The sequence below is a fragment of the Harpia harpyja genome, chromosome Z (genome assembly GCF_026419915.1).
Source record: "Harpia harpyja isolate bHarHar1 chromosome Z, bHarHar1 primary haplotype, whole genome shotgun sequence".
NCBI lineage: Eukaryota > Metazoa > Chordata > Aves > Accipitriformes > Accipitridae > Harpia > Harpia harpyja.
In genome coordinates this window covers 77,868,532-77,895,260 of record NC_068969.1, presented here as the reverse complement: position 1 = coordinate 77,895,260, position 26,729 = coordinate 77,868,532, and the positions used below count along the sequence as shown (strand labels likewise).

Sequence of the window (26,729 nt, the reverse complement as noted above, 5' to 3'; positions counted from 1 at the left end):
GGAGGCTGATGCTCCTACTTGCACAGAGAGGAGGTTAGTGTGCCAAAAAACTTCTCTTCTGTTCCTCAGCTGACATTCCTTGGTTTACTAAAAGACTACCAATTCCTGCATGTCTTTAGACAGAGAATGTTGTAGGGTAGTACTCTTCAGGTCCTCAAACCGAGGAGGGGATAGGCCCATACAAAGGAGGGCCTCTGGTATGAGCCGCCTCTTCTCAAAGGAAGTTGGAAAGGTGCATGGTGACTTGCTGCAGGACACAGACAGTGTCAGTACCTGGTCAAACAAGTTTTGTCAGGTGGAGGAGGATGTGCTCAATTGTCGACAGTGTGAAAGTATGTTACTGTATTAGCATTTAGTGACTCATGCATTGCTGGACACTGCTTAACTTGCCTCCTTGCTTTTCACTGCCCACAGTTGGTACTCGTGCTTGTTTTCAGGAAGCATACTCCGGCTTTGGTCCGGCGCAGAGGGACTTGCAGGGCTCCCTTTGCGGCTCCTGCCTCTCATCAGCGCAGCAACCTCCGTGCTTGTGGCTGGCTGTGGGATGGGGCTGGATGCCTAACTTACCACAACCTGGAGCAGCCGACCAGACTGAGGCTTGTGGCCCGCTGAGCGAGAGCCGGGCTTTATTAACTGCTGAACTTGTACTTCATTAACTTCTGCGTGAGGACTCCAGAGGGGCCAGGGCAGGCACGCATCCTCCTCAGGTCTGCTTCAGAGGCGTTTCAGCATCATTGCTGCCACGTGGCGAACCCAGCGTGCCATTTTTACAGGCTGGGACTAGCACTTTTCCACAGTGAGTCTTCTCTCCCTCCTTGCGGCAGCTAACGTGTGGATATCGAGTACTCTGCCAGGGCACTGATCTAAAACACCGGCCGCGGGGCTGCCTCAGCCTCTCGCCTGGGGGCTCCACCGTTAACCTGGCCACCTCGTCGCCCGTGCAGAAATCACCCGAGACTTGGCGGCCGCCGCAGCCACACGCACGCCCGCCCGTCTGCCGGTTACGTTACGTTACGTTACCTCACCTTACTTCACCGCCGCCCCGGCCCACCCACCGCCGGCAGAGGTGCGCCTGCGCCTGCTGCCGCCCATCTTCTCGCGATATTCCCTGCCTGCTTGCCTGCCTGGGCAGGCTTGGCGCCCCTCGGTCTGCCTCCCTCCGCCCCGCGCCGGAAGTGCGCGGAGGAGTGTGCGCGCGGGGCGCGACCGTTGGCGGCGGCCGTTGCGAGGATGTCGGCCACGTGCGCCGTGTCCCGTAAAGCGCAGCCGCCGCCGCTGCCGCCGCGTCCTCCGAGCGAGAGGGATCCGCCAGCCAAGGCGATGCGCAGGGGGCTGCGGCGGGGCCACGAGGAGGAGCGGGAGCAGATGCCGTGGCCGGGAGAGAGCGCGGTCGGCGGGTGCGGCGAGCCCGAGGTGGAGCAGGCGGCTTCGCTGAGCGACGAGCGGCGCAGGCGACAGCCGCAAGAGCCGAGGGCGCTGGCGGCCGCGGCAGCCGGGGAGGAGGAGGAGGCGGCGGCGGAGGAGGAGCGGCTGGAGCGGGAGCATTTCCGGAGGATCATCAACGCCTTCCGATACTACGGGTAACCGAGACCTGCCGCCCCGTGCGTGGGGCCCGGCGAGCGTCCCCTCCCTCCCTCCTCGCACCCACCTGCCTCCGCATGTGTCAGGAGCTCGCCGGCCCCGCGGGCGGCCCACCGGGCTCCCGGAGCTCTTTCCTCTTCCGTGCATGTCGTGTGGCCGCCGCCCTCGGTCTGTACGCCCCGAGGAGCGCCGTGCCTGTGGCGGGGGGACAGAAACTCGAGTCGGGAAGGGACCTCCGCTCCCCTTTCCTTTCTAAATGCGCCCAAAGTCGCCTCGGTGTGTTTGTCGGCTAGGAAACATAAAAGGGGGGGAAGCCACAAGTAATCTCAAAGTAAGACGCACCTGAAGAGGGTGCGAAAGGTCTCTTTTTATAAGATAAAATGCTTTAAAATGCTGTAGAGTACTCAACACAATAGTAGTTCCTGCTGGTAAAGAAGTGCAAACGGTGTTTCGATTGTTGGGGAAATTTTTGAACGACGTGTTAATTTGCACGAGAGATAAGACCTGTTGATAGGGCTGATGGATGCCATTTTTTATAACTTTAGTTTTCTAGACATTTGTGGAGTCAGTAAAGGCCTCGATGGCCTTATAGGAATGAGATTAAGGCGAGGGGACGGGGACCCGACTTTATATCCGAATCCATTGAATGGAAGCAGAAACAAAAGTTACTCAAATAGCGAGGTGGAGGGGACTGGCTGAAAAAGTCCAGTCCTCTGCAGTATTTTGGTAAACTCTTCTGTTACTCTAGGCTTGGGAAGCAGATTTGGGTTAGAGCTACACTACATATTTCTATACTTCAGTTGTCAAACCCCAATCGTGTGAATCATTATTATGTGCTGGGCAATTTTTGTCAATGTAAAACAAGCATAATTTTTACATGACAGTGGAGTTCTTGGGAGGAGTGGGTCATACTTAGAGTATTTCTCCTGTTTACTCTTTTTATGTCTTGGGTTTTTTCTTGTTGTTGTTTTCCAGGACTAATATTTGAGTGGGAGGTTGGTCTAGATGACACTTCAATGTCTCTTCCAAACGGAATTCTCTAATTCAATTTGGCTGCACCAAAGACTTTATGTTAGTTATTACTATTAGCACAACAACCAACTGTAATTTACTTACATCAGTGATGTAGTTGTGTTGTTCCAAAAGTGGGGTCATATACCTGGTGTGCAAAATGCCAAAATACACACAGAGTAGATGTATTTTATTCCAGTTCATATTTGAGCAAAGATGGGGGCTAGGTGGTAAACCACAAAGGTAGCACACCTCCTGTATCCTCAGGCCTTAGAAGCTGGGAACATCCTTCTCAACCTCATGGTCAACTGTGGCTCTGGGTTGCTTTTGAATACTTCAGTTTAAGTAAACACGTAACAAAAGGATATAACTCAAATTTCCAGTACAGAAATAGAATTTAATTACCTCTGCCTCAAAGAAATAACTGAGAATTTAAGTGAAATTACATATCTTGCTAGTCAAAAATAATTTAATTGGAAATGTCTGTATGAATAAGGCAATAGCATGCTTTCAGATGAGTCCAGATTAAAGTTCTTGTCTTCTGGAGATACATGGACTTAATTTCATTCTTTGTGCGTAGTTCTTCTGATTTCAGTGAACTATTCATTCTGCTAGAAGGTTGCAATTCAACATGAAAGGGTGGAGGATTAGTTCAAAGAGTTTTTCTGACAAAACTTTCAAGATGATGATACTAAGCTAAGCTGATGTGTGTTATATAGAGGATGAGTTTATTTTTCTTACTGTTCCTTCTCTGGTTTTTGTTCTTAAATGTCACTTTAAACCAGTGTAGCTATTGCAATGAACATGCCCTTCTTAGTAGCATATATGTAATTTTAGAGATGTTAACTGGTCAAATTTCCAGAATGAGGTTGCAGCTAAAATTGCAGCAATTGCACCTTACTCTCTGACAGCTAGTTTTCAACTCTGTGCTGCTGTATGCTGACACAAGAGTTTGAGAAACTGCAGTATGACTTGACCTGATAAAGTGATTTGCTGCAGCCAAAAGGGGCAGTATCCCTTGTCCTGGCTTTGTGACCTCTCTCTCTAGAGTCCTGTCGTGGTTTCAGCCCAGCTGGTAACAAAGCACCACGCAGCTGCTCACTTACTCCCCCCCCTCCCCTGCCCTGGCCACGGTGGGATGAGGAGAAAACATAAAGGCAGGCTCGTGGGTTGAGATAAGGACAAGGAGGGATCACTCACCAATTATGGTCATGGGCAAAAGACAGGCTCAACTTGGGGAAGAAACAAAATCAATTTAATTTGCTACAAATCAAATCAAAACAAGGATATTAGGAAGTAAAACCAAACCTTGGAACACCTTCCCCCCACCCCTCCCTTCTTCCTGGGCTCAACGCCACTCCCAGTTCTCTCTACAGGGGGATGGGGAATGGGGGTTGGGGTCAGTTCATCACATCTTGTCTCTGCTGCTCCTTCCTCCTCAGGGGGAGGACTCCTCACCCTTCCCCTGCTCCAGCGTGGGGTCTCTCCCACGGGACACAGTTCTCCACAAACTGCTCCAGCGCGAGTCCTTCCCACGGGCTGCAGTTCTCCACAAACTTCCCTGGCGTGGGTCCTTTCTGAGGGCTGATCTTCAGCCACGCACCGCTCCAGCGTGGGCTTTCCCATAGATTCATGGCCATCTTTGGGGGCCTCCGCTCCCCTCCATGGGCTCCGGGGGGGGACAGCCTGCCGTCTCACCAGCGGCTGCAGGGGCATCCCCTCCTCCGGTGCTCCTCCTTCCCTCCTTCTGCACTGACCTCGGTGTCTGCAGAGGGGTTCCTCTCACATTCCGATCCCCCTACTCACTGCAGGTTCCCCCTCTTAAATCTGTTCTCCCAGGGGCGCTGCCACCGTCGCTGATGGGCTCGGCCTGGGCCAGCGGTAGGTCCGACTTGGAGCTGGGGAAGCTTCTAGCAGCTTCTCACAGGAGCCACCCCTGCAGCCCCCTCCCCCACTACCAAAAAACCCGTGTCACACAAACCCATAACAAGTTCTTATGACTGTGCTCAGCCAACCTGACTTGTTAAACTGACAGAAATCAAATCCAGCAAAATCTATACAGGTCTCTTCAGGGTTAGCAACTTAAATGAGCTTTGTGCCAGGCCTGGTGAGTGCTAGAACAAGGTGGAGAGCAGAACTGTTCTGGGTAAGGAGAAGGAAGAAGAAAAAAAAACCCCAGACCTCTTTCTTGTGGCAGTAGATTCACCTTTTTTATGGAACTTCTATTTTGGGGAAGTGGAGGAGTTATTTTTAGCCTGGATCAGTTACTTGATCAAATTCACAGTACTCACACTTGAGGGGAATATGCTGAAAAAAAAAAAGGGTAGCTTAGTGTCTTACTGAGGCTGCCAGAACTCCAGTATGGTCCAGCTGTGACTTCTATGGTTCTTTTAGAAGCAGTTGATTCTGAGGATCCCTGTTCACGCTCCATGTCCCATTATTCCTCTAGCTAAAGTTTACCGTAGCATTCAGCTATTCATTCAATTTAAATTGCATTTGTGAAACAATCTGGCTGGTTTTGATGGGTTTGGGGGCTGGTTGGTCATTAAATTTTGTAGATCCATGTATTAAGATAGCCATCACCTGTGCTGGAAATGAGTGGCTGATGATGAAACTGCAAGAAGAAAACAATGGTCCTCTTAAACTGCAGCATGTTGAGCAGTAATGTAGAACTAAAGCTTAAAACAAACATTTGCCTAAAAAAATATTGAAAACTTGTTCTCTAGTAAGGAATTGCAAAGTCTGATCACTTTCTATGTCTAAAGAAATGAGTAATTGTAATTAGAGTAGCTTAGAGTGAATTATTTATATTTAGTGTGTGTACTGCTTCTTAATGTCTAAAGCCCTTAAACTTTTTGCTTTTTAGAACAAATATGCACGAACGAGTCAACAGAACAGAGAGGCAGTTTAAATCTCTCCCACCTAGCCAACAGAATCTTCTTCCTCAATTCCTTCCTCACCTTGACAAGATTCGGAAGTGCATTGATCATAATCAAGAGATACTACAGACCATTGTGAATGACTGCGTTCATATGTTTGAAAATAAAGAATATGGAGAAGATGTATGTTAAAATGGAATTTTTCATACTCCAAAATTAAATTCTGTACGCTTTTGAGATTTTCTACATTTGTTTTTCGCACCTTTAGGCCTCCAACTGTCTTTTTTTGCCTTCTTTATTTTCCCCTTTCTTATTTCCTGTTTGCTTACATTTTCTCACTCTTGTCTTTCACATCTTGTAGAACTGATGTTTAATAAAACTATTTGTTGTTAGTCCTTGTAGTTATACCTATGGAAACTAATTGTGAATCTGGCAAATGACAGTACTTACTTACTGTAAACAAGCAGTTTTTCACTCCAGAGTTCTAGTTCTACCCTGGTTACATTTTAAACTTACTTTTTCAGTTAACTATGTAGAGCATAAATGGTATTGTCTGTCTTACTGTAGGTTATTACATGTTAAGCATTCTAAATCAGTTACAATTTTAGATAGGCCAAGAATTTTTAATGTTTTCATCTGTAAAAACTTTTTCACTACTTACCTGCTCTTTCAGTGTGGCATATCTATAAAAAAAAATTGCGCTCAGACTTAAAAGACTGGCAGAGATGGAAACTGAAGTCCTTTTTTGGTATCTGCAGGCAAGGTAACAGTAATGGGCAGCTCTAATGTGAGCTTCTCAGTGTTGCCTTATCAGTACCTAAAGGGATCCTCTTCTCAGGATAAGCAGGTCAGCCTCTGCACTAGCTAAGCCCTGGTCCTTTCCTGAATAAGGATTACCAATTGTGCTCTGCTATGCCATACTGTGTATTGGTTTTTTGATCTGGAACCTTGGTCTCTTGGGTGCCAAACTGAGATCAGTAAACTCAATTTGTTTGGGATTATGGGTTGGATTTGAGCCCTGGTCCCAGGAGTGAAAGGCGAGTGCTTTGTCAGATAAAACTCCCAACAGTCCTTATAGCATGGCTTTTGTCTGTTTATAATTTACTTTTTTTTTTTTTTTTCCTTTCAAGACTAAAGGTACTTGGTACAGTTTCCACTAACTTTTCCCCCCCACCCACTTTAATCAGGGAAGAGGGAAGATTACACCAGCTTCAACGTTTGACATGGATAAATTAAAATCCACTTTGAAGCAATTTGTGAGAGACTGGAGTGAAGAGGGAAAGCCTGAGAGAGATTCCTGCTACCAGCCAATCATTAGTGAAATTGTAAAGAACTTCCCAAAAGAAAGATGGTAATAGTGTTTTAAGACTTACTTTTATGTGGGCATACGCTGTTGCATTAATCTAACAAGTTTTTGTCAGGTAATGAAAAGCTTGGATTTAAAAATACAGAAATTATTGTGAATGCAGTAGAATTTATTTTTTAATCAAGAACGTTTTTGTTTCTAATACAAGGTGTTGGAAAAGAGCATAGTCATAAACTTCAGAAAGGAATACCAGGTAAACAAGAAATAATTTTTTTTTTTTTTTTTCCTGCAGCTTGATGTAATGGGAGATCTGTTAACTTTTCAAATAAGAGACCTCAGGAAGTTGTGAAGTTAATTCAGTTGTGCTCAGTGCGGTAAAGTGTGCAGGTTAGCAGATTCTCAGAGAGCGTGTGCTGCATGCAGATGAAGGGAAGGACCCTTGTGACAGCAGCGAGTATGAGTATTGCCCTTCATGGTGGAAGGAGGAAAGAAGACTCTTAACCTCTAGCACAGTTTTATTGCACTAAGAATTTACCCTGCAAATACTTAATTCTAGCCTTGGTTTCAGATAGGTGTTACAAGACAAGTCTTAAAGTCTTGCTGCATTATGTGAGGGTAGCTTTGTAACTGCGTTGGATTGTGAACACCACCAAAATAGTCATTGGCGGGGTGTTTTAGGTAACTTTAAGTAGGAGTATAGTAGTAGAATCTCAGAAGGTACTACTGCTGTAAGAATGTGTTAATGGTTCTGTCATTTAGTCAGCCTAGTCATCATAAAGTACATTTCAGTTTAAACTTAACACTCTTATAATGGGAAAAATCTGTGAACTTTGTACTCATAAATGTAACGGGTCAGAACTTAGGTTTGATATAGCTTAGTGGTACTGTGGGTTTCCTTTTTTCTCAGTAATTGCTAATAATGCATTTCTACCAATTTGAAAATATCTTCCACTAGCCATCTTTTCATTAGTAAAGACTGTTAGTGGTGGCAGAACATGGGAGTGAACATAGTTGGTTGTTTCTTCTTTTGCCTTGGGATAACTTATCTCCAGGTGGATGCACCACTAAAAATGTTTTATCTGAAGGTGAACTTTCTGCAACATTTTTAGTGCTAATAGTGCCCTAAATAAGATAAAAATGAATTAAATACTACAGATTACCTGATGTAACTCTGATGTGCAGATGTAGAAAAAGTCATAGTTTTGAAAGTAATCATCCTAATCTTCAAGGTAGCAGTTCACCTTTTTCTCTGTATGCTAGCTTTTAAAGCATTTTGGTTATGGGAGAGGTACCTTACGTCAAGAGATATGTGACTGAAGGTGAAAAGTCTTGACTTTTACATTTATCATCAATTCTATTTCAAAACTTCCAGTTGGTGTTAGGAAACAACATGTGGTAACAGATTGGGTGAATCTGAAGTTGATAGCTTTGTGCTTTTTTACCAGGAATTCTGTTTGTTGTTGTCAAACACAACTAATGTGACAGTGCTTCTGTCCCTGTTGTAATGGCTCTGAAATACCAGTTTGGGGTTTTTTTGTCACTACAGAAATCTCAAAACATCAGTGTATAGATCAAACATCACTACTACAAGTTTGAGTTTGTCAGATGAAACAATTTTTTTTATTTATAAAATGTGTATTACATATATACCTGTTTAAAAGTTTAGTATCGCATGATCATTATGGAGCTGTCCTAGCACTTAGGTAAAACCTTTTCTCTGTTAACGTATCGTTACTATCATCAGCTTGCTCTTTTTCCTAGTGACCAGAGGCTCTCCTACTTAGGTGTAATTTATCTCTTTGAGGCGAGAAGCAGAGATGTTCAGGAGGGCCTGTTCTCTTTGTGCATTATCAGGCATAACTGGCAGTGCTACCTCACCCTTGTGCGAGAAGTAACTTCCCTGGCAGGGCAAGCTGGTTGGTCAGTCTGGTTCCTTTTTTACAGTTTTGGAGGGGAGCAGTTGTTTCAGTTTGAAGGGATGGACAAGGCCTGAACTAACTGTAGTGAAGTTATTCTGGCTGTTGTGTATAGCGGGTACAAAGTTTTCTCCGGAGAGGACTGACTGTTGGCGCTGATGGAGGAAAACAGCCTGTAGATACAACCTCACAGTGCAGCTCTGCATTTCTTTAGAGTTCCCTTTTGTAGCACAGAATGCTGAAGTCTCCTGAGATGAAGTGAATGCTAGAGAAAAAGTGTATTGTTGGCAGTGGGTGATGAAAACAGCTTTGTCTAGATGCATTTTGCATTGAAAAAGATGGAGAAATAAATATTTTAAATTTAAAACTGTCAGTACAAGTCACCTTTTACTTTTTAATGGCTTCAATGGAATTGTACATTCAGTTTCTAGTTAACATTATTTGTCAACATTATATTCCATGCATTGGAATAATGTGAAAAAGGAGTTTAAATTTTTGAAACTATTCAAGTATGTTTTGCTCCACGCATGCACATTTTGTGTTGCTCTTCTTTGCAAGATTAGCCTGTATTGGTTCAGCTGGGTCCACAAAGAACAGGAAAAGAAGTGCTCTAAATGCTTGCTCTTCTGGGACGCAGAAGAGATACAAGCAATGGTGGAAAGCGCCTGTAAATTAGAACAGTCTTGTGAGTAGGTGCTACTGTTATCTTGTGTTTCAGTCCAGTCTTTTGAAGACCGTCATCTAAAATTAAAATAAAATGGCAAAAGCTGTTTCTGCCTCCCATTCCTCTTCAGAAGTAATTCCTTCTTTCTGTTTAGCACCTTAACACAGAATCTGTTAGTAGGATCAACAAAGCAGTTTTAAGTGAAGTCCCATGAGATAAGGTCTTCCTGAAGAACTGATAGACTTCCTGTGTTATTCATGTTGGAATTGACTTGTGTTTAATCTCACGGGGTCTCTATAATACTGTCTACTTTTTGATGAAGCCTTTTAAATTTCTTTGATTTCTTGGATCCGAATGAACCATGATCACTGCTTTCTGTGGGAGAAAATAGTAGAACATAGGTACATTTTTATTTTTTGATGGAATGTGTTCATTAAAGAATTTTTATGGGGAAAACATTAAGTTGACAATCTAAATAAGCATACTGGTATATTCGGTTTTTTTTCTAATTCCCCTCTTCTTTTGTTGTCTTTATTTTCTTTTACTTCTACTGTTAGCCTTCCTACTTATGTGAGAGGATGCAAAGATCATCAGCTTCCTGTCCAAAAGGAACCAAAGAAATAGTTAACCTTTTAGTTTATTATTCCATGGCCAAGAACAGGAACTTAGGTATTTTCTCCAAGTTTTCCTTCATTCATTAACTTGGCCTCTGGAACCACCTATAACTTGAAATTTAAATCTATCATGCTGTCTGGCAATTGATTGCATTTTCCAAGATGCTGGCAGGACAGCCCAAAAGAAATCGTCAGTGCTTAGTTTTCTTTCTATTTGAAAAACATAGCTTATTAGTACTAAGCCTGAGCTTGGCTATACTTCTTGCATGTACTCAGTCACATTTATAGTGATGATAAAATTTCTGCCTTATACGAATTTTATTTAACTTCATTTAAAATACATCTGTTCTTGCAGGGTTTTTAATCTTGTCAAACATTGCACTTAGTCTAAACTTTGCTTTAAACGTTGGATTTAAGAGCAAACTATATCTTCAGTATTACTGCAGTCCACTGAAGGCTTTGCAGGTCTTTACATGGAAGTATATAAACCTCAGCTGCTAAGTTTGGAGAATAATTGCTCTTCAAATGATTGAGCTTTATAGCTACCTTCGTTATTATTTTATTTGATAAGTAGTTGTCTCTCTGAAAATATGATTACAGTAAAATTATGAGAAATACTATACTGAGAATTGCATCTGTTCACTGTCTAAATTTACAAACATTAGAGAGATAAGAAAGACGTCAGGAAAGAAGGTGTCCCACAGTGTGATTCTATGCTGATATTTCCACTGATCATCTGTGTATGGGCTGTATATTTCTTATCACTTCTTATCATTAGATAGCATTGAATTGCAGTGTTTAGTTTATGAAAATGAGGTTTGTGTTTGATGACACACACTAATTTTTCTTTTATTGAAATTCAGTTTACCCCTTCAGCACCATCATTTTTTTGTTAAAGCACAATAGGCATAAAATAAGAAGCTTCTATTTTCATAATGTATATTTTTTCCCTTTAAAAAAGGACACCAACTTAAAATTTTCATTAATGGCATTAAAATTCTAAAAGCTGAAAATAAATCACACTGCAAAATGCAGTACAATAATGACATGACAGATTTTAGTTGTTTCTGATACTTCTCCACTGTCTTTTTAAGAGACTGCTGCGGTTTCAGTAGTTGGGCCAAACAGTACCATGCAGCCCTCTTCCCTTCTCTTTGGCCAGCTCCTTGTCCCCACAGCTGTTGGGTTGATAGGCCAATATTTCTTCTCTATTGATATTTCTTCCCTATTGCCCCACAGGTTTTTAATGGGTACTTGTTGGATACCTATTTAAGTTCCTAGCCAGTGCTAGATCTGTGTCATAGAAATCCTGCTGCTGCTGGCTAGTTCAAGACTAGTTTCACTGTAGGTAACCTTTGGCTATTATCAGTTATCACAGTCTTGGATGTTTTTTTAATTGTCTTTTGCTACTGCAGCAATTGCATAACCACCAAAGGAAAGCAGGTTTTTCTAGCCCCCTAAATTATCTTATGACTGTAGCCATTAAAAAAGCAGTTTCTGTGCAATTAAAAATTCTTAGCTGTTCTAAGGATTCAAAAATTAGCATTATATAGTGCATCGGCATGCTCACACTACCACTGGTTTTGTACCTTAATTTTTTTGAAATTCATAAATGGTTTGTCACTAAATTCCTTTTAAGTCTTGAAAAGTAAAAGGTGTTTGAGCATTTTTTTTTTGATAGCAGGACACTATCAACAGTCACCACTTGTTATGCAGTAAGTTTGCCACATACCTAATTTCTGGTATTATAGATTTGAAAAAATACTCTTAAACCATTTTGGAAGGCTAGTGTCAATGTTAGTGGACTCAGATTTGATTATATTGTATTGTTAGCTGTGTTCTGTATGCTGAAATGAAGTTGGTGACCAGCACCAGACCCTAGCAACTCTTATGAAGAGGATAGATATAAATTAAATTGCTAGCAAGTTTCCAGGCAGACCCTTAATAAAGGTGCAAAGGAAGGTGCAGTTAAAATCAACTATTTTCTAAGAGAGAATTGGGAAAATTAGTTGAGAGATAGAAAAGCTTTCTATTGTGAATTAAAAAGATGGAAGAGAATTACAGGCAATTTAAAATCAACTTACTTGGCTGTTAGAGGCTTTATCTTGGTTTAGGATGAATAAAGGTGCCCTGCATAGCTATTAGTTATTAGGTTGTTTTAAGAAAAGTGTGTTTTCTAATCAATGTGTGATAATGTTGAAGTGGCATAAGTCTTTTCAACCCCCTCATTATAGAAATGTCCACATGGGGGTGCAAAAACCTGTGTAGAGCTAGCCTAAATATTTTATAAATAAAGTTAAATTGTAAGGAAATGAAGAAATAGATGAGGTTAGAAATGCATTTGGAGTAACAGTGTACCACTACGAATAGAAAAAGCTGTAAGATTGAGGTTTTTCTAGCTTCTCCCAGAAAGTGGATTTTCTTCCTCCTCTTTCTGGGTCCCTATTTTCAAAAATTTCATCTTGAGCAAGTAGTTTTCCCCTGAATTAATCTTTCTTTTTTTCAGTAGAACTTCCTGGCTAGCTTTCTGCTGGCTTTCCTTCTAGAAGAGATAAGGAGAACCGTTGCTTCACAGGAGTGCTCTTAAGTAATAGCAAAGTCTTGATTTCCTGCTTCTTGTTAATTGGTATAATAATATTCAATATAATCAATACAATAATATCATAATTTCATAAAAACATTGGTCTGTCAGCCCAACAGCTGTGGGGAGAGGAGGCTGGCCAATCAGTATAATAATAATAAAACAAAGAATCTGAAAGTATAATGGAATGGAAATGAAAATCAGGAATGAGAAGAACTTTGATTTTCCATTTGGGAGGTTTCATTAATTAGATGATTAAGCCACAAACCAAAAGGCACTGTTAAAACTGCTTTGCTAGTCTGTGTGACCTTCAGAAGAGAATAATGCTTTCTTTTGGTTTTGGGTAATAGTCTTCAGAAATGTACTACTTTTCAGAATTTGCATAACTCCTTCACTCATCCTCATGCTTATGCAACATGCTAACTCTTTCGAACCCTTTTTGGCATCCTGAATTTTTATGTAGTCACAGGCTTTGCGTTCTGCTTTCTTTCATCATGTTTGGAAATGCTGATAGTGGCTTCCGTCATTTAGTTGCATATAAATTGATAAATGTATGTTTTGTCTTTGAAGGTTACATGCAAAAGAGAGGGTAGTCTTTGAGTGTTCATACTTGGGTTTTTGGTATATGAAATGATGAAGTGTTGTTCATGACTGGAAAACGAAAAATTGTTTCTTTTTAGATTACGTATATTTTCAGTTTGTTGTGGCAGTGTCTTGGTCTGTGAGTGAAGGTTTGATTGCATTGTGATGGAAGTCTAATGGTTAGAATATGTATATATTGCCTTTTCTGCCTGGAAGAGGAGAAAATTTTGAGATTCTTAGTTTTCTTTATTAGTTGCTGAACTTGGAAGATGGGAGAGGTTTTTCTAGGTATCTCAGTAAACACACACTGCCAGACGTCTTCTGCTGGTTGTCTTCAGCTGGATGCTTAGTTATGGGAATTGAAGGGTTAGAGAGCTGCAATGTACTTCGATCTAGGAAATCTTACGTCACTTAATGTGCTTCAGTGAAATCGGTGAGCAGCATATGTAAAACCCACAGTTGCTGAGAAGGTAACTACTTTAAGGTTTTTACAGTCTGAATTGCTCATCAGCTTATGGAAGTTTTGCTTGTTTTGTGTTTCTGATGTCAAAATACTTGTTTATTTTTCATGTGATGTAAATATTCTAGAAATCTTCTTGGTTACTAGTTATCAGTGAGCCTTACAGAAAAATAAATCGTGCTATATGATAATGTTCTTTCTTTGATTCACTTAAGATTTTTTTTAGCTTGATAACTGTAAAAGTGTTCAGGAAAAGAACTGTTTTGTAATTGTGCTCTGTATTCTGAATGAGGGTTGTATATATTCTTATGGGTCATTTCTGTGAATTGTTTTGACTGCACAATTAACCTATGTCATCAGAACTAGCTCAGTTTGCATTTAAAAAGTAAAGTCATACAGGAAATACATTATAATATCTAAGTATATGGTGGGGGGAAATGTTTGACTGGACCTCTGTAAGTTTTGTTAAGAGGTATCAGATAAAGACTTAACTATTATTTTTGTTCTGTTGCAGGGATTTCTCCAAAGTTAATATCCTGGTACCTGGTGCTGGGCTAGGTAGATTGGCGTGGGAAATAGCTATGCTCGGTTATGCTTGCCAAGGAAATGAATGGAGCCTCTTTATGCTCTTTTCTTCTAACTTTGTACTCAACAGGTACATAGCTTATGTTTTACTTGCTGATTGAAACCTAGGGAGGCAAAATTATAAATGAGAAAAACTTGAATAAATAGAACTCACAAGAACAGATTTGTAAGTCCTAACACAGGACACACATAACCACTCGTAGAATGTTTTAATGAAAAAAAAAAATATCAGTGGGATAAATGGGGGAGGAAACCATTCTTATCCGAGTCATTAAAATTATAGCAGGAAGCATGGCTTTTAAGTTACGAGACTTAAAATCTCTAGATTGTACCACAGATTTTCTGCAAAATCTTGAATAGGTTTTATGGTTTATTTCACATCTGTTTCTGTAAAATGCATGCCTATCTCACTGGTGTCAAATATAGGCTAGTTAATATGTGCATGGTACTTAGAGTTGGTGAGTAGTAACAGAGGAATCTTGTTAAAGAAAGTGTTACATTCCATGCTAAAATTTTAGGCACTGTTTTGACATGAAAAAGAAACCACTGAAGCATGCTGAACCACTTCTTAAGCAAGTGGCTAAAATAATAGAGTTAATAGTTCTACAATTAATGCTGAAATACTAAATTTGAAGGTAGTAAATTTTGCTTTATAGGTTCAACTTCGAGTGACATTTCTGTATTTGGTATTCTGTCACCTAAATTGGAAATTACTGGTTTTATAATGAACTTGTTAGAGAGGATAGAAGGCAGCAAATGCAATTGTTCGTTTTCAGAAAGAGGGTGGGAAGACTACGGGTGGACAAGTATGAAAGAGGTCTGAGACGGTGTTTTGTTTTTTGGGGGAGTTGGTACCAGGTTCAGAGAGACAGAATTTGCCAGTTCATTCTTCAATCTGAAATGATACACCTTGACTGAAAACACCTAAACTATTGGCTTGTATTTGGTATTGTCATGAAGTTTTGGAGCCCTGTTTGTAGACTGATTGTCCACAGCAGACTGTGATGATATTAAATCTGTTATAGCTTACTGTTCAAAAACAAGGGGGAAACGCTGTTTATTACAGCTGCTGCATGTCTCCTTAAAACAGTATTGGTCAGTGTGATGAAAACAGATATTTGCCAGAGGTTTATTTGTTCTTTTTCTTATGTCTTTCTTAAATGACAGCTGTGGTTTAACCCTAGCTGGTAACTAAGCACCGCACAGCCACTCACTCACCCCCCCACCCAGTGGGATGGGGGAGAGAATTGGGGGAGGGGGAGTAAAACTCATGGGTTGAGATAAGAGCAGTTTAATAGAACAAAGGAGGAAACTAATAATAGTAAAATGACAATAATGGTAAAAGGATTGGAATATACAAAACAGGTGATGCTCAGTGCAATTGCTCACCACTCACTGACTCATGCCCAGTTAGTTCCCAAGCAGCGATCCCCCCAGGCCAACTCCCCCCAGTTTATATGCTAGACATGATAGCACATGTTATGGAATACCCCTTTGGCCAGTTTGGGTCAGCTGTCGTGGCTGTGTCCCCACCCAACTTCTTGTGCCCCTCCAGGCCTTCTTGCTGGCTGGTCATGAGAAGCTGAAAAATCCTTGGCTTAGTCTAAACACTACTTAGCAACAACTGAAAACATCAGTGTTATCAACATTCTTCTCATACTAAACCCAAACCATAACACTATACCAGCTACTAGAAAGAAAAGTAACTCTTCCCCAGCTGAAAGTAGGACAGTGACTCATCTGGTGGTGAAATTGCATATTACAGTTGAGCTGATCTAAAGCTTGCAGCTACTGAAAGGGCGTCACATTCTTCTTGTCCTTAGCTATACAGCCCTGCTGGTTTTTATGCTCTTTGGAAATTCTGAAATTATTTAAAGCAGCATACAAGTATTCATTTGCCATCTTTGGGAGCACTCATCAGCTGTCATAGCAGTTCAAACCTGAAAGTTAACTTCACCCCTAGCTACCTCTGATGACATGTTTTTTGTCTTCCTTAAATAATGAGTCTTTGGCCTATGTGTGGAATTCTCCTGAAAATCCATGCTTAGCTTATGATAGTAATCATTTTTAGCATCTAATGCTCATGTGGTGTTTCTGTTTATATAAGATATTTAGGAAAGGTGTATATGCATGAGATTTGCTAACAGTATTAGATTTTAGCCAGCAAAATTAAGCGTTGCTCAGCTGCTGTAATCTTGATCTTTGCTGGGCAAGTTGTCAGTTACAAGTTTCCTTGTTAGCATGGAAGAGAATACTGCTAATGTGACTCTGAATTTCAGTCAATTCAGTTGAAGTCCAAGCATTCCTTTCTGCCAGATCTAATTGTGGGCTTGGAATGCCTATTAAGAAGGTGTTAGGGACTTCTGGGTCTTTCTTTTTAGTCTTAAGTGGCTGTTCGCAGTTAGCCTTCTGAAATGGATGTTTGCCTTCCTGGAACTGGAAGAAACAGCAATGATCAATATAAGCTGAAGATACCAGTTCAGGAAGAGTGGTAAGAAAGAAGGATTTTGCAAATTAGTTTTTAACTACAGTCTTAATTTAATTAATTTTTGTTCTCAGTTGATAAAACCATGAGGATTTTGCTAACATTCTTAGTTTGGATATACCTTCTTTCTTTGACCTTGGTTTATTTTTAGGAAGACAAAGTACTGTCTTGAGTGTCCAGCCAACCACTGCAGTGGGCTCCTAGATGTGGCACAGTGACTTAAGTCTTCTGTGTACGAAGTGGTATAATTCTCTTAAATTGTGAACTTTTGTTACTGTGGATAAAGTTGCACAGCATGGTATGTAGAGAGTGCATCAAAGCATAACTGTGGTCACTGTATTTGAAATTAATTAGAATGCATTATTCCATTGAGGAAGCTCTAATTTGAAAACAAAGTGACCCTGCAGTAGTTAAGCTACAATGGCTCCAAGGCTGCTGCAGTTCTTGTATGGGAAATTGTGCTTTTTCTTGTATGGGTAAGGTTCTTATTGCTGCTGTATTTTGCTAGTGTTTACATGAGTTCTGAATATAATGACAGATGGCAGAGGTGATCGTTGGTGATGTAGAGACACACTTCATTTCTTATATGTTTTGGAAGAGAAAAAACTGAAAAGCATAATCTGTTGTCCTGGCTCTGGAAAGCATACCAAAATTTTCAGGCAGTCTAGAACCACAGGTCATATGTTACTTGCCTTTGACATCTGACAGGAGGGGAAACAACACTAGGGTGGTATCTGTGTGGAGGAGACTGGAGCAGGTGATTGCTGACTTTGTTTTTTGCATCTGGAGATTCAGAGCATGTGGTCCGTAGCCTTGGTCCAACAGCTGTTCAGTAGCAGCCTACTAATATTTGAGAAAGTTCAGCTGAAGTAATAGAAAATCACTTTGTAGCCAAGCCAGAGTAGGGTTAGTTTAAAAAAGCTTTAATTAAGACCAGTAGAATTCATGCTAATAATTGGCTAATACTTACTTTCTGGGGAGAATGTAATTTCAGATAAATCTTGGCATTTGAGAAGGCTGCTTAACTGTATTTGTTGCATGTCCAAGAATGCCTTGGGATGAAAACAGTTAGGCATTTTATCTTTAAATCTGTGGTCAGAAGTAGCATTTGACCTACCTATCTTTTCCAGAACTGTCTTTTTGACTGAATGTTGAACAATAAATGCCCTGCCCCTATGGAAATACTGAAGTGTGTCACACCTAGCTGAAGATGTTAGATTTTTACAACATAACTTACATCATTCATCTTTTGTTGGAAGGATGGAATTGCGAAGGACTGCAGTACTTAGTTTTGAAGTATAAATTACTGAAGCTGGAAAGGAAGGTTTTAGAACTTGAATATGGAAAGGGATTGGTCTTTTATATTAAATTTGGAATTCTTTTGGGGACTGCTCAAAAGTCTACATGAATATACTTTTTGCTGAGAAAAAAAAATACAGGGATGTGTGTGTGTTCCCTTATAGTTCGGAAAAAAACCCCCTCCTTTCTAATCTGCTCGGATCTCTTACTTTCTTTACCTTGCTTTTGGGTAAATTTTCATTGTTAAAGAAAAATGTTCTGAGGATAATACAGATTGACTGGGAACATAAGGAGAATGCTAGAATAGTTAACACACATTTTGTTGGCCAATGTCGGGGTTTTGGGGTGGGGTTTTTTGTTGTTGTTGAGGGGGTGTTGTTTGTTTGGGTTTTTTGGGGGGGGGTGGCTTTTTGTTTGTTTTGTTTTGTTTTTTAACCAAAATAGAAATGCCTTTCTTGAATATAATGTTGCCAATGTTATAAGGTTTTTTCCCTGCTTTTTTTCCTTTAATTGACGGCATATATCTGTTATTTATTTATTCATTCTATATAGAGGCATTTAATGAGCGCAGTATACTGCTGCTCATCTACAGGTTGGTTTTGTATTTTTTTTTTTTTTACTGATAAAATGAAATATAAGTATGACATGAAGAAGGTAAAAAATGTTATTTCAAAGACCTGACTACAGATGTTTTCTATCCACCAGCCAAAAGAGTGCATGTTCTATAACCTGGTAGATTGTTTGCACTTTATGAAGGGTTTGGCAATACATGTTTATGGGATGGATGTGTCCTCTGTTGTCTCTGAAAGAAAATGAATTCATTTTTTAGTTTAAAACTGTGGGAAAAGCTGCTTTTTATACTCTAATGCTGTATTTTATCAATTTGTAAAGTAAGAGTTGACGTAGTTGGTCATGTCAACCCACAAATTTTATTTTACAAAGACCTGTTTACTTAGCATAATTGCAGCACTCCAGATGTCACTAACTTAAAATGACATCCAGTGCAAAACTATTATGCTTTGCAAAATGGAATTTATTTATTGAAATTTAGAAGAATCCTTTCAGTTAGCGTCTGAAAAATGCTTTTGTTCTGCTGTGCTTCAAAACCCCTATGATTATGGTTCAAAAAAGACAGAAAAGTCTAGAATGAGAACAAATGTTTCCAATAAAATTCATGTAACTAAAGTTACTAATTTTCTTTTTTTAATAGAAAAAAATCATTCAGAAAGGCTTAGCTTTACTGAACATACTAAATTATAAATTTTGTTAATCTTATTGAAGAATCTTGTGCATTTTCTTTTCAGTGGAGAAATAAGTTGGGGAAAATGGTAAAAAAGTGGCAAAAGAAAATTTTAAAATTAAAAAAGGCAGTTATTTTGTGGTGGTAATTTGTGTGTCAAGAGTAGAATTGGGTTTTCGATCAGTTCATAAATTGATGGGCGGTCTGAAGTGTTATGAACTAGATAAAAGTCCTTTAGAAAACATGTAGCTTTTGCAAGAACTTTATCAACAAAACAATAGATGTTGGTGAAAGTCTTTGACTCCTACATTTATAGATAATAGATGAGCAATGAGTTGAAACTGAATTGTGCTGATTTCTGTATTTTGCAGATGCTCTGAAATTAACTCATGTAAGCTTTATCCCTGGATTCATCAGTTTAGCAATAACAGAAGATCTGCTGATCAGATACGTCCAATTTATTTCCCTGATGTTGATCCTCACAGTCTTCCTTCTGGTTCAAACTTCTCTATGACAGCAGGGGATTTTCAAGAAATTTATTCCGAGTGCAGTGAGTAAATGCAAGCTTCTAGGCTATCCATGTAACTGTATTGTCAGAGTATTTGTTATGGGACAGTTAATGATTACAAATAGAAGGGAACTGTATCTACAAGCATTAAGCAAAAAGTACTAACTGTACTAAGATTTTCTTAGTACAAATCAGCTTTTCTTCTTAGTTATAACAAAATGTGGATACCTCCTTGTCTAACAGATCTTTGTTGTGGTAGCTCCTTTTAGAGTAAGACAGCATAGTAGTATCATGGAAAGGTTTACTTGATCTAGAAAAGTGATGTTACTGTGGTGGATCGACCCTGGCTGGACGCCAGGTGCCCACCAAAGCTGCTGTTATCACTCTTACTCCAAATTAGCTGGACAGGGGAGAGAAAATATAATGAAAAGCTCATCAGTCAAGATAAGGACAGGGAGAGATCACTCAACCAATTACTGTCACGGGCAAAACAGACTCGACTTAGGGAGAATTAACTTAACTTATTGCCAATCAACCAGAGTAGGGTAATGAGAAATAAAACCAAATCTTGAGACACCTTCCCTCTACCCCTCCCTTCTTCCCGGGCACAACTTCACTCCCGGATTCTCTACCAACCCCCCCAGCGGCACAGGGGGACGGGGAATGGGGTTTACGGTCAGTTCATCACATGTTATTTTCTGCCGCTTCATCCTCCTCAGGGGCAGGACTCATCACACTCTTCCCCTGCTCCAGCATGGGGTCCCTCCCATGGGAAACTTCTCCACAAACTCTCCAACATGGGTCCTTCCCACGGGCTGCAGTTCTTCATAAGCTGCTCCAGCATGGGTCCCTTCCATGGAGTGCAGTCCTTCAGGCACAGACTACTCCAGCGTGGGTCCCCCACGGCGTCACAAGTCCTGCCAGCAAGCCTGCTCCAGCATGGGCGCCTCTCTCCATGGGGTCCCAGGTCCTGCCAGGAGCCTGCTCCAGCACGGGCTTCCCACAGGGTCACAGCTTCCTGCGGGCACCCACCTGCTCTGGCATGGGGTCCTACACGGGCTGCAGGTGGATATCTGCTCCACCGTGGACCTTCATGGGCTGCAGGGGGACAGCCTGCCTCACCATGGTCTTCCCCATGGGCTGCAGGGGAATCTGCTCCGGCGCCTGGAGCACCTCCTCCCCCTCCTTCTTCACTGACCTTGGTATCTGCAAGAGTTGTTTCTCCTACATATTCTCACTCCTCTCTCCGGCTGCTGTTTCTGTGCCTGCTGCAACTCTTTTTTCCCTTCTTAAATATGTTATCCCAGAGTTGCCACCACTGTAGCTGGTGGGCTCAGCCTTGGCCAGCGGTGGGTCCATCTTAGAGCCGGCTGGCCTTGGCTCTGTCAGACATGGGGGAAGCTTCTAGCAGCTTCTCACAGAAGCCACCCCTGGTACAGCCCCCCCCGCCCCGCTACCAAAACCTTGTAACACAAACCTAATACAGCTACAAAGGGAACAATGTAACTAGTCACTTCTCTTCTTTAGTATAAAAAATAGAAACATGAGTATTTTTTTGTTGATTTATTTCCTGTTGTAAAAGCAAACTAAACTGTTTCAGTAGTAGCAAATTACAAATGAAAAAAATATATACTTAGTGACTGCCAATAGTAAATATTTCAGAAGCATCTTATGGACATGATAATTATCAAAGATTCAGACTTCTGTCAGGACAAATAACCTCATTTTTTCTTGTGATACCAGGTTAGTTGTGCTGTCCTCATTGCAGCTATGAAGTAATGTTTTATGACTAACCTAATGTTGAATTAACCTGTAGAAGACTATCCTATTTATGCCTACTCTACCAATTGCATATTCGGGATTTGATCAAGGGTAGCACTTACCCAGTTGTTTTATATGTAGTCTAATATTCTAATATATGCCTTTGTAGGAGTCACAATTTTTTCCTTACACAGTATTGGATTATCACCCGAGACATCTATTTTCTGTTTCCACCTTTCTGTCCCTATTAGACCCATAGCTATTGTTCACCAGGATTATATAGTTATTGATCTGCCCCTTATTGTGCAGCTAGACTTCAAGAAACTTTCTGGCAGGAGCCTTTCTTAATAGTTACTTAATTTTCTGAAGGTTCTGTCTTACATTAGAACCTTTGATACTGGCATAAATTGAGTTTTAATTTTTTTATTTACACAACTTAAAACTTTTGCCATTTCAAGGATACATGTTTAGAGAAAAAGAGGAAGACATGCTTTAAAAGGTAGACTTTGAAAGATCCTGCTTGTTACATTAAGTGGTAAAAAACAGCTAGAGAAATACTCAGATACTGAATAAAGTGTTTTAAAGCTATGTGATTTGTGAAAGTACACTTTAGTGTACAGACTTGTATTGCTCTAGGTATTAACTAGAGAGGCTCAAAATCACTATTTTTGTAGTTGTATTTTTAACAGTTGTGGTAATGAAGTTCATAGGACAGGTGAGTAACAGCACACTTGGGCCTTCATTTATGTAAAATGTGTTATAATATTTACGTTTTACGGTATAGAATATAAATATATCTCATAATGCATATTAATAATTTTATAAAATGCATAAATAATAAATATGTGTAATATCTTAGAGTGTGCATGTGTATATATACACACAGACATATATATAGGTCACACAAGCCCAAACTTAACTGGTTTTAACATAAACCAAAATATTTTATTTACTTGTAAATGAAATTGAGAGCCTTCAGCTGTTGTTAGTTGAAGGTAATGCTGAGTATACAAACAAATGAGTATATAAACAAATAAATATATATATATGCTGAGTATATAAACAATACAAATGTAAACAAATTAAAAAAGTTTAATTATGAACTTTTACAGAGGTAGAGACATTGAAACTAATCTCTGTATACTTTGCTCTTTTTATGCAGATACATGGGACTGCATAGCGACTTGCTTTTTCATAGATACAGCACATAATGTTATTGATTACATTGATACTATATGGAAAATACTAAAGCCTGGAGGAATATGGATAAATGTAGGCAAGTGTGACCAACCTCTTCCTGCTACCCCTGACTTGTTCGATCATGTAACAGGCATCTAGTACTTGAAAAGAGTTGTGGGGATGAATGTGTCTGTGCTGAAAACTCTATAGAGCTAGAAACATCTAGGGCTTGGAAGTTACCTCAGATGTGTTCAGAATATGTCCAGATGTTTGCTAGTTACAATCGAGTCAACACCATGTGATTTTTAAATAGAGAATTAAATCTTCCCAGTGGGAGGTTTTGCATTCATGCATCAAACATTTGTTATTTGACAAATGTAGTGTCCTGTATTCTTTTTTGCTCTTTTTCTAAGAAAACAGGACTTGTTTTGCGTGTAAATACATCCTTGCATTTTTTTCTTAATCTGTTGTCTAATTTGTACTGTGCTTCTAAGCAGAAGCTTTGGGAATGAGATTTATCTATGCCTTGGCTCAAAAGAAAAGAGACTTAAGTCTTCCATGGTGAAGGAATGGTAGACAAAACTCAGGAGTTAAACATTTTGGATGGTAGAAATTGGTCAGTCACTGGTCAGTCAGTCACTACACGAGTCCTGGCCAGTCAAGTGAGCTACTGAGTGTAGGTCACAGTATGTCCTGTCTTCTGTTTATAGAGACAGCAGTGATGCTAGACTGAAGAAATTTTAAGATTCAGAAAACACAGTTTGGTAAGAAATGAGACTGTTGTTGAATAAGCAGCTGAACTTATTTGTTTTCATTTTGCATTGATTCTGAAATTCGTTATAAAAATCATATTTGAGTGATGGAAGTGTGTTCTTTTGTCTGTATTTGAATATGTGAGTCTAGCTATAAGCATTCTTTGGACTTTCAGTGTGTGCTTTTGATTTTTAAAATATTTTTGTCTTTTTGATAGCCATCTCCATTGTATCTTTGTACTCTAGGTCCTCTCCTGTACCACTTCGAAAACTTGGGAAATGAACTTTCTATAGAATTAAGCTACGAGGATATAAAAAATGTTATACTGCAATATGGATTCCATATAGAGGTAAGAAGACGCTGTAGTTTGCAATAAGTAAGTAGTATTGGTATAAACTAGATAAACTGCTTTGAATAAACCCTTACCTTAAATTTAGCTCAACATAATGGCATATACTAATAACTTCTAGGAGAATTAAATGTTTGTGTTGCAAATTATTTGCTATCCTCATTTTTTAAGACATGTATAGATGGGCCTTGAAATCTAGTAAGTATATAGCAATTTCTTTCTTATTAACAGAAACTTGTGTAATTCTTGTAGAGAAGGTGTTTTGAAAACTGCCGGGGTTGTTTTTCAGGTGGAGAAAGAATCTGTACTGTCAACTTACACTGTGAATGAACTCTCCATGATGAAATACTACTATGAATGCGTGTTGTTTGTGGTGAGAAAACCAGAATAGAAGTGGTCTGAATAGGTTAATCAGAAAAAAATGATGGCTTGAAAGGTAGAAATGAGAATAAAATGGACTGGGTGATGTCTGGACACAACCTCGAATCAGTGGTGCCTTCTTATTCCTAATAGGATTTAGATAGTGTCTATTTTCTTAATATCTCTGTTGCTATCCAGACATGTACAATGCCATGTGTATTTGTAATATACTTGTGAAAACGGGGGAGGAAATGATCACATACACTGTCTTTGTGCTTTGGAATGCATTAAAAATAAGAGCAAAAAAAGTTTTCTTGAGAATAAATACTAGTGTTTGGCATACCTAGGCTAATTCTCTGCATATGCTGCCTCACTTTTCATAGATTTATAATGATTTTCTTTTTTCTACTTTCTGATTTTAGGAATGCATAGAGGTGCTTACTGTACTAGCTGTGTCACATTTAGAGAAGTATTTCTAAACCTACACTTAAAATCATGAAGTCTGAAATGGTTGGAAAGTGATAAAATTATTCTTGATAGATAAAATAGCCATCAGAACTGTTCGAGCATTTTCTGTGGAACTGAAACAAAGTAGATTATTATACAAATTGTAAACTTTGACTGTACCACTATTCACACTTTAATCAAAACACAGAACTTAGAGCCAATTTGAAATACTGTGTGAAGGCAGAATACTGAGTGAAGAAAAAGCAGCACATCACAGGGTAGCCTCTGGTATGTTAACCTCAGTTCCGGAATAACACCAATTTTGACTAATCTGTTTACCCTTGTGACTTACTGACTTCTTGGTTCCTTTTCCTAATGTTTTTTTTTCCTGGCAGATGTGGCTTAGGTGAATATTTAATCTGCAAATTGTGATACCATACAAGAGGCTGAATCTTCTGTCACTTAGAAGTTATGTACATGAGAAAACATTAATTAATAATCACTGTGCTGAGAGGAGGTGTCATGTTAGCCATTTTGTTTTCTTAATATATTGGTTACCTTAAGTGCTATTTTTCATCCATTTATAAAAATTTCTTTAAAATATAAAACATCATAAGGAATTAAGTTGTTTTTCATATTTGGTCATAATGGCACTGGACGTTAGCTTGTTTGTTTCCCATTATTTCTAGTCCCTTTTTTCATGGTGATGTCCCAATCGCATCTCTTTAATAGATCTGTTACTGGCTTTTGGATTTTTCCCATTTAAGGCCAGAAATTTGTGCCTTTGTTCCTAAATTGAAAGTCTGCAAGGAGGGAAAACACACACTTTTTTTTTTTATATAGTTTCAATACTGTGTGAGAGAACATGTGCCTGGGTATCTTTCAGTGTTGTGCCCCTTTCTGCTGAGAATCCTTGAGAATAAAGGCTTCTTGTGTACAGAAGTTTTCAGTTAGAGCTTTGTTTAAAGTAGTCTTATTTGAATTCTCTCGTCTTCCTAAAAGTGGCCGACCAAGATTTAGCTCCATAAAAGAACTGTCAAAGTTCTACCATGCTCCAAGAAAAATGTGTTTAAAGCTGAAACACTGCCATTGCAACAAGTAGATTAAAAATAAAAGCGCTCGCACACCTAAAAATAAGGAGAAAAAAAAAAAAGTTGCTTTAATTTCCTTATTGTGCTATTTATCTTTTGAGGGACTTTGTGATTCTTTGCTTTCATTCTGATTTTTTTTTTCCTTATATAGAATATTAGTATTTTACTTGATTTTCAAGCTCCTTGAAATAGGATGTTAGGTAAATGTCAATTATGCTGTTGCTGGGTAGTGTATCTACCTGTAATATTGCCCAGTTTCTGCCTCCTACCCAGTCTGTAGTTACACTTGCACTGTGGTGTTCTTGTTTTTCACAAATAGGCAATTGAAATCTTGCTTTCTGGTTGAATGTCGATATCCTTTGTTCTGGTGGTTTTGTTCTTTCCCACCCCATGTTGTCACAAGTGCCATTTTTGTGTTATTTTTGGAAAATATGTTTTTATTTACTTACATCAGGTATATAGTGATGTGCTTCTGTTTCTAATGTAGAAAATGCTGGTTTTCCCCACTGTTCTCCTTTTAAATTATAACAGTTGCATTAAGAGTTAGTAATGCAGAGTAATCTTGTGAATAAGCTGTATGAGTGATTAGTGATTTACCTGCAGTCCTATTTATGATTTCTCTAAATTCATCACTTGTAGTTTTATGTGCAGGGATGACCATGTATTATTGAATGTGATCACATTCTTCTAGTCAATTGTATACATGGGGGGGAAAACGCTTAAGGTGTTGTATCAGCTGAAGCCAAGACCATGTAAACTATTAAACTGTACGTGGTACTGGGAGTAAAATAAAATCCTGCATAATCTTCAGTGTAATACTTCTTTCTGTGGAGCAAGTTTGACAAATGTGTAAAGTGTCCCATATTTTTATTTATATACAGTACACTCTAAAATCAGTTATGAAGGTATGAAGGGGAATCGTGAACTTCCCACTATTTTCAGCGTGTGTCATGGACTTGATTTTTCTTGGATATTAAAATTTGCCGTATGACTGGTCTCCCTCATGTTTGATTTTATCCTTTGCTCTGAGGTACGAGGGAGCTGTCGGCGGCTTTCTCTGTTCCTGCTTCCCCCACCC

The 26,729-nt window shown here is 39.5% G+C and overlaps 1 protein-coding gene across 2 annotated transcripts; it reads left to right on the top strand.

Annotated features, from left to right (window-relative positions):
• The first annotated feature begins 1,162 nt into the window (after positions 1 to 1,162).
• CARNMT1 (carnosine N-methyltransferase 1) lies at positions 1,163 to 26,647 on the top strand. Of its 2 annotated transcripts, none has more exons than XR_008233583.1 (8): positions 1,163 to 1,580; positions 5,459 to 5,654; positions 6,659 to 6,822; positions 14,109 to 14,249; positions 19,575 to 19,753; positions 22,635 to 22,744; positions 23,650 to 23,753; positions 24,043 to 26,647. XR_008233583.1 is itself a non-coding variant. In XM_052777870.1 (8 exons), exons 1-8 carry the CDS (start codon positions 1,231 to 1,233, stop codon positions 24,142 to 24,144), a joined length of 1,350 nt encoding a protein of 449 aa, XP_052633830.1. In that variant the 5' UTR covers positions 1,164 to 1,230; the 3' UTR covers positions 24,145 to 26,647. The 2 variants fall into 2 exon arrangements, 1 of the variants encoding a protein (XP_052633830.1); XM_052777870.1 differs by having other exon boundaries at positions 1,164 to 1,580; positions 22,635 to 22,748.
• The last annotated feature ends 82 nt before the right edge of the window (positions 26,648 to 26,729 follow it).

Excerpts from the sequence above, each read along its gene's own strand:
- CARNMT1 (XM_052777870.1), top strand. The coding sequence starts at position 1,231 with ATGTCGGCCACGTGCGCCGTGTCCCGTAAAGCGCAGCCGCCGCCGCTG. Across the intron at positions 1,581-5,458 it reads AACGCCTTCCGATACTACGG|AACAAATATGCACGAACGAG; the intron begins GTAACCGAGACC and ends TTTGCTTTTTAG. Across the intron at positions 23,754-24,042 it reads AATATGGATTCCATATAGAG|GTGGAGAAAGAATCTGTACT; the intron begins GTAAGAAGACGC and ends GTTGTTTTTCAG.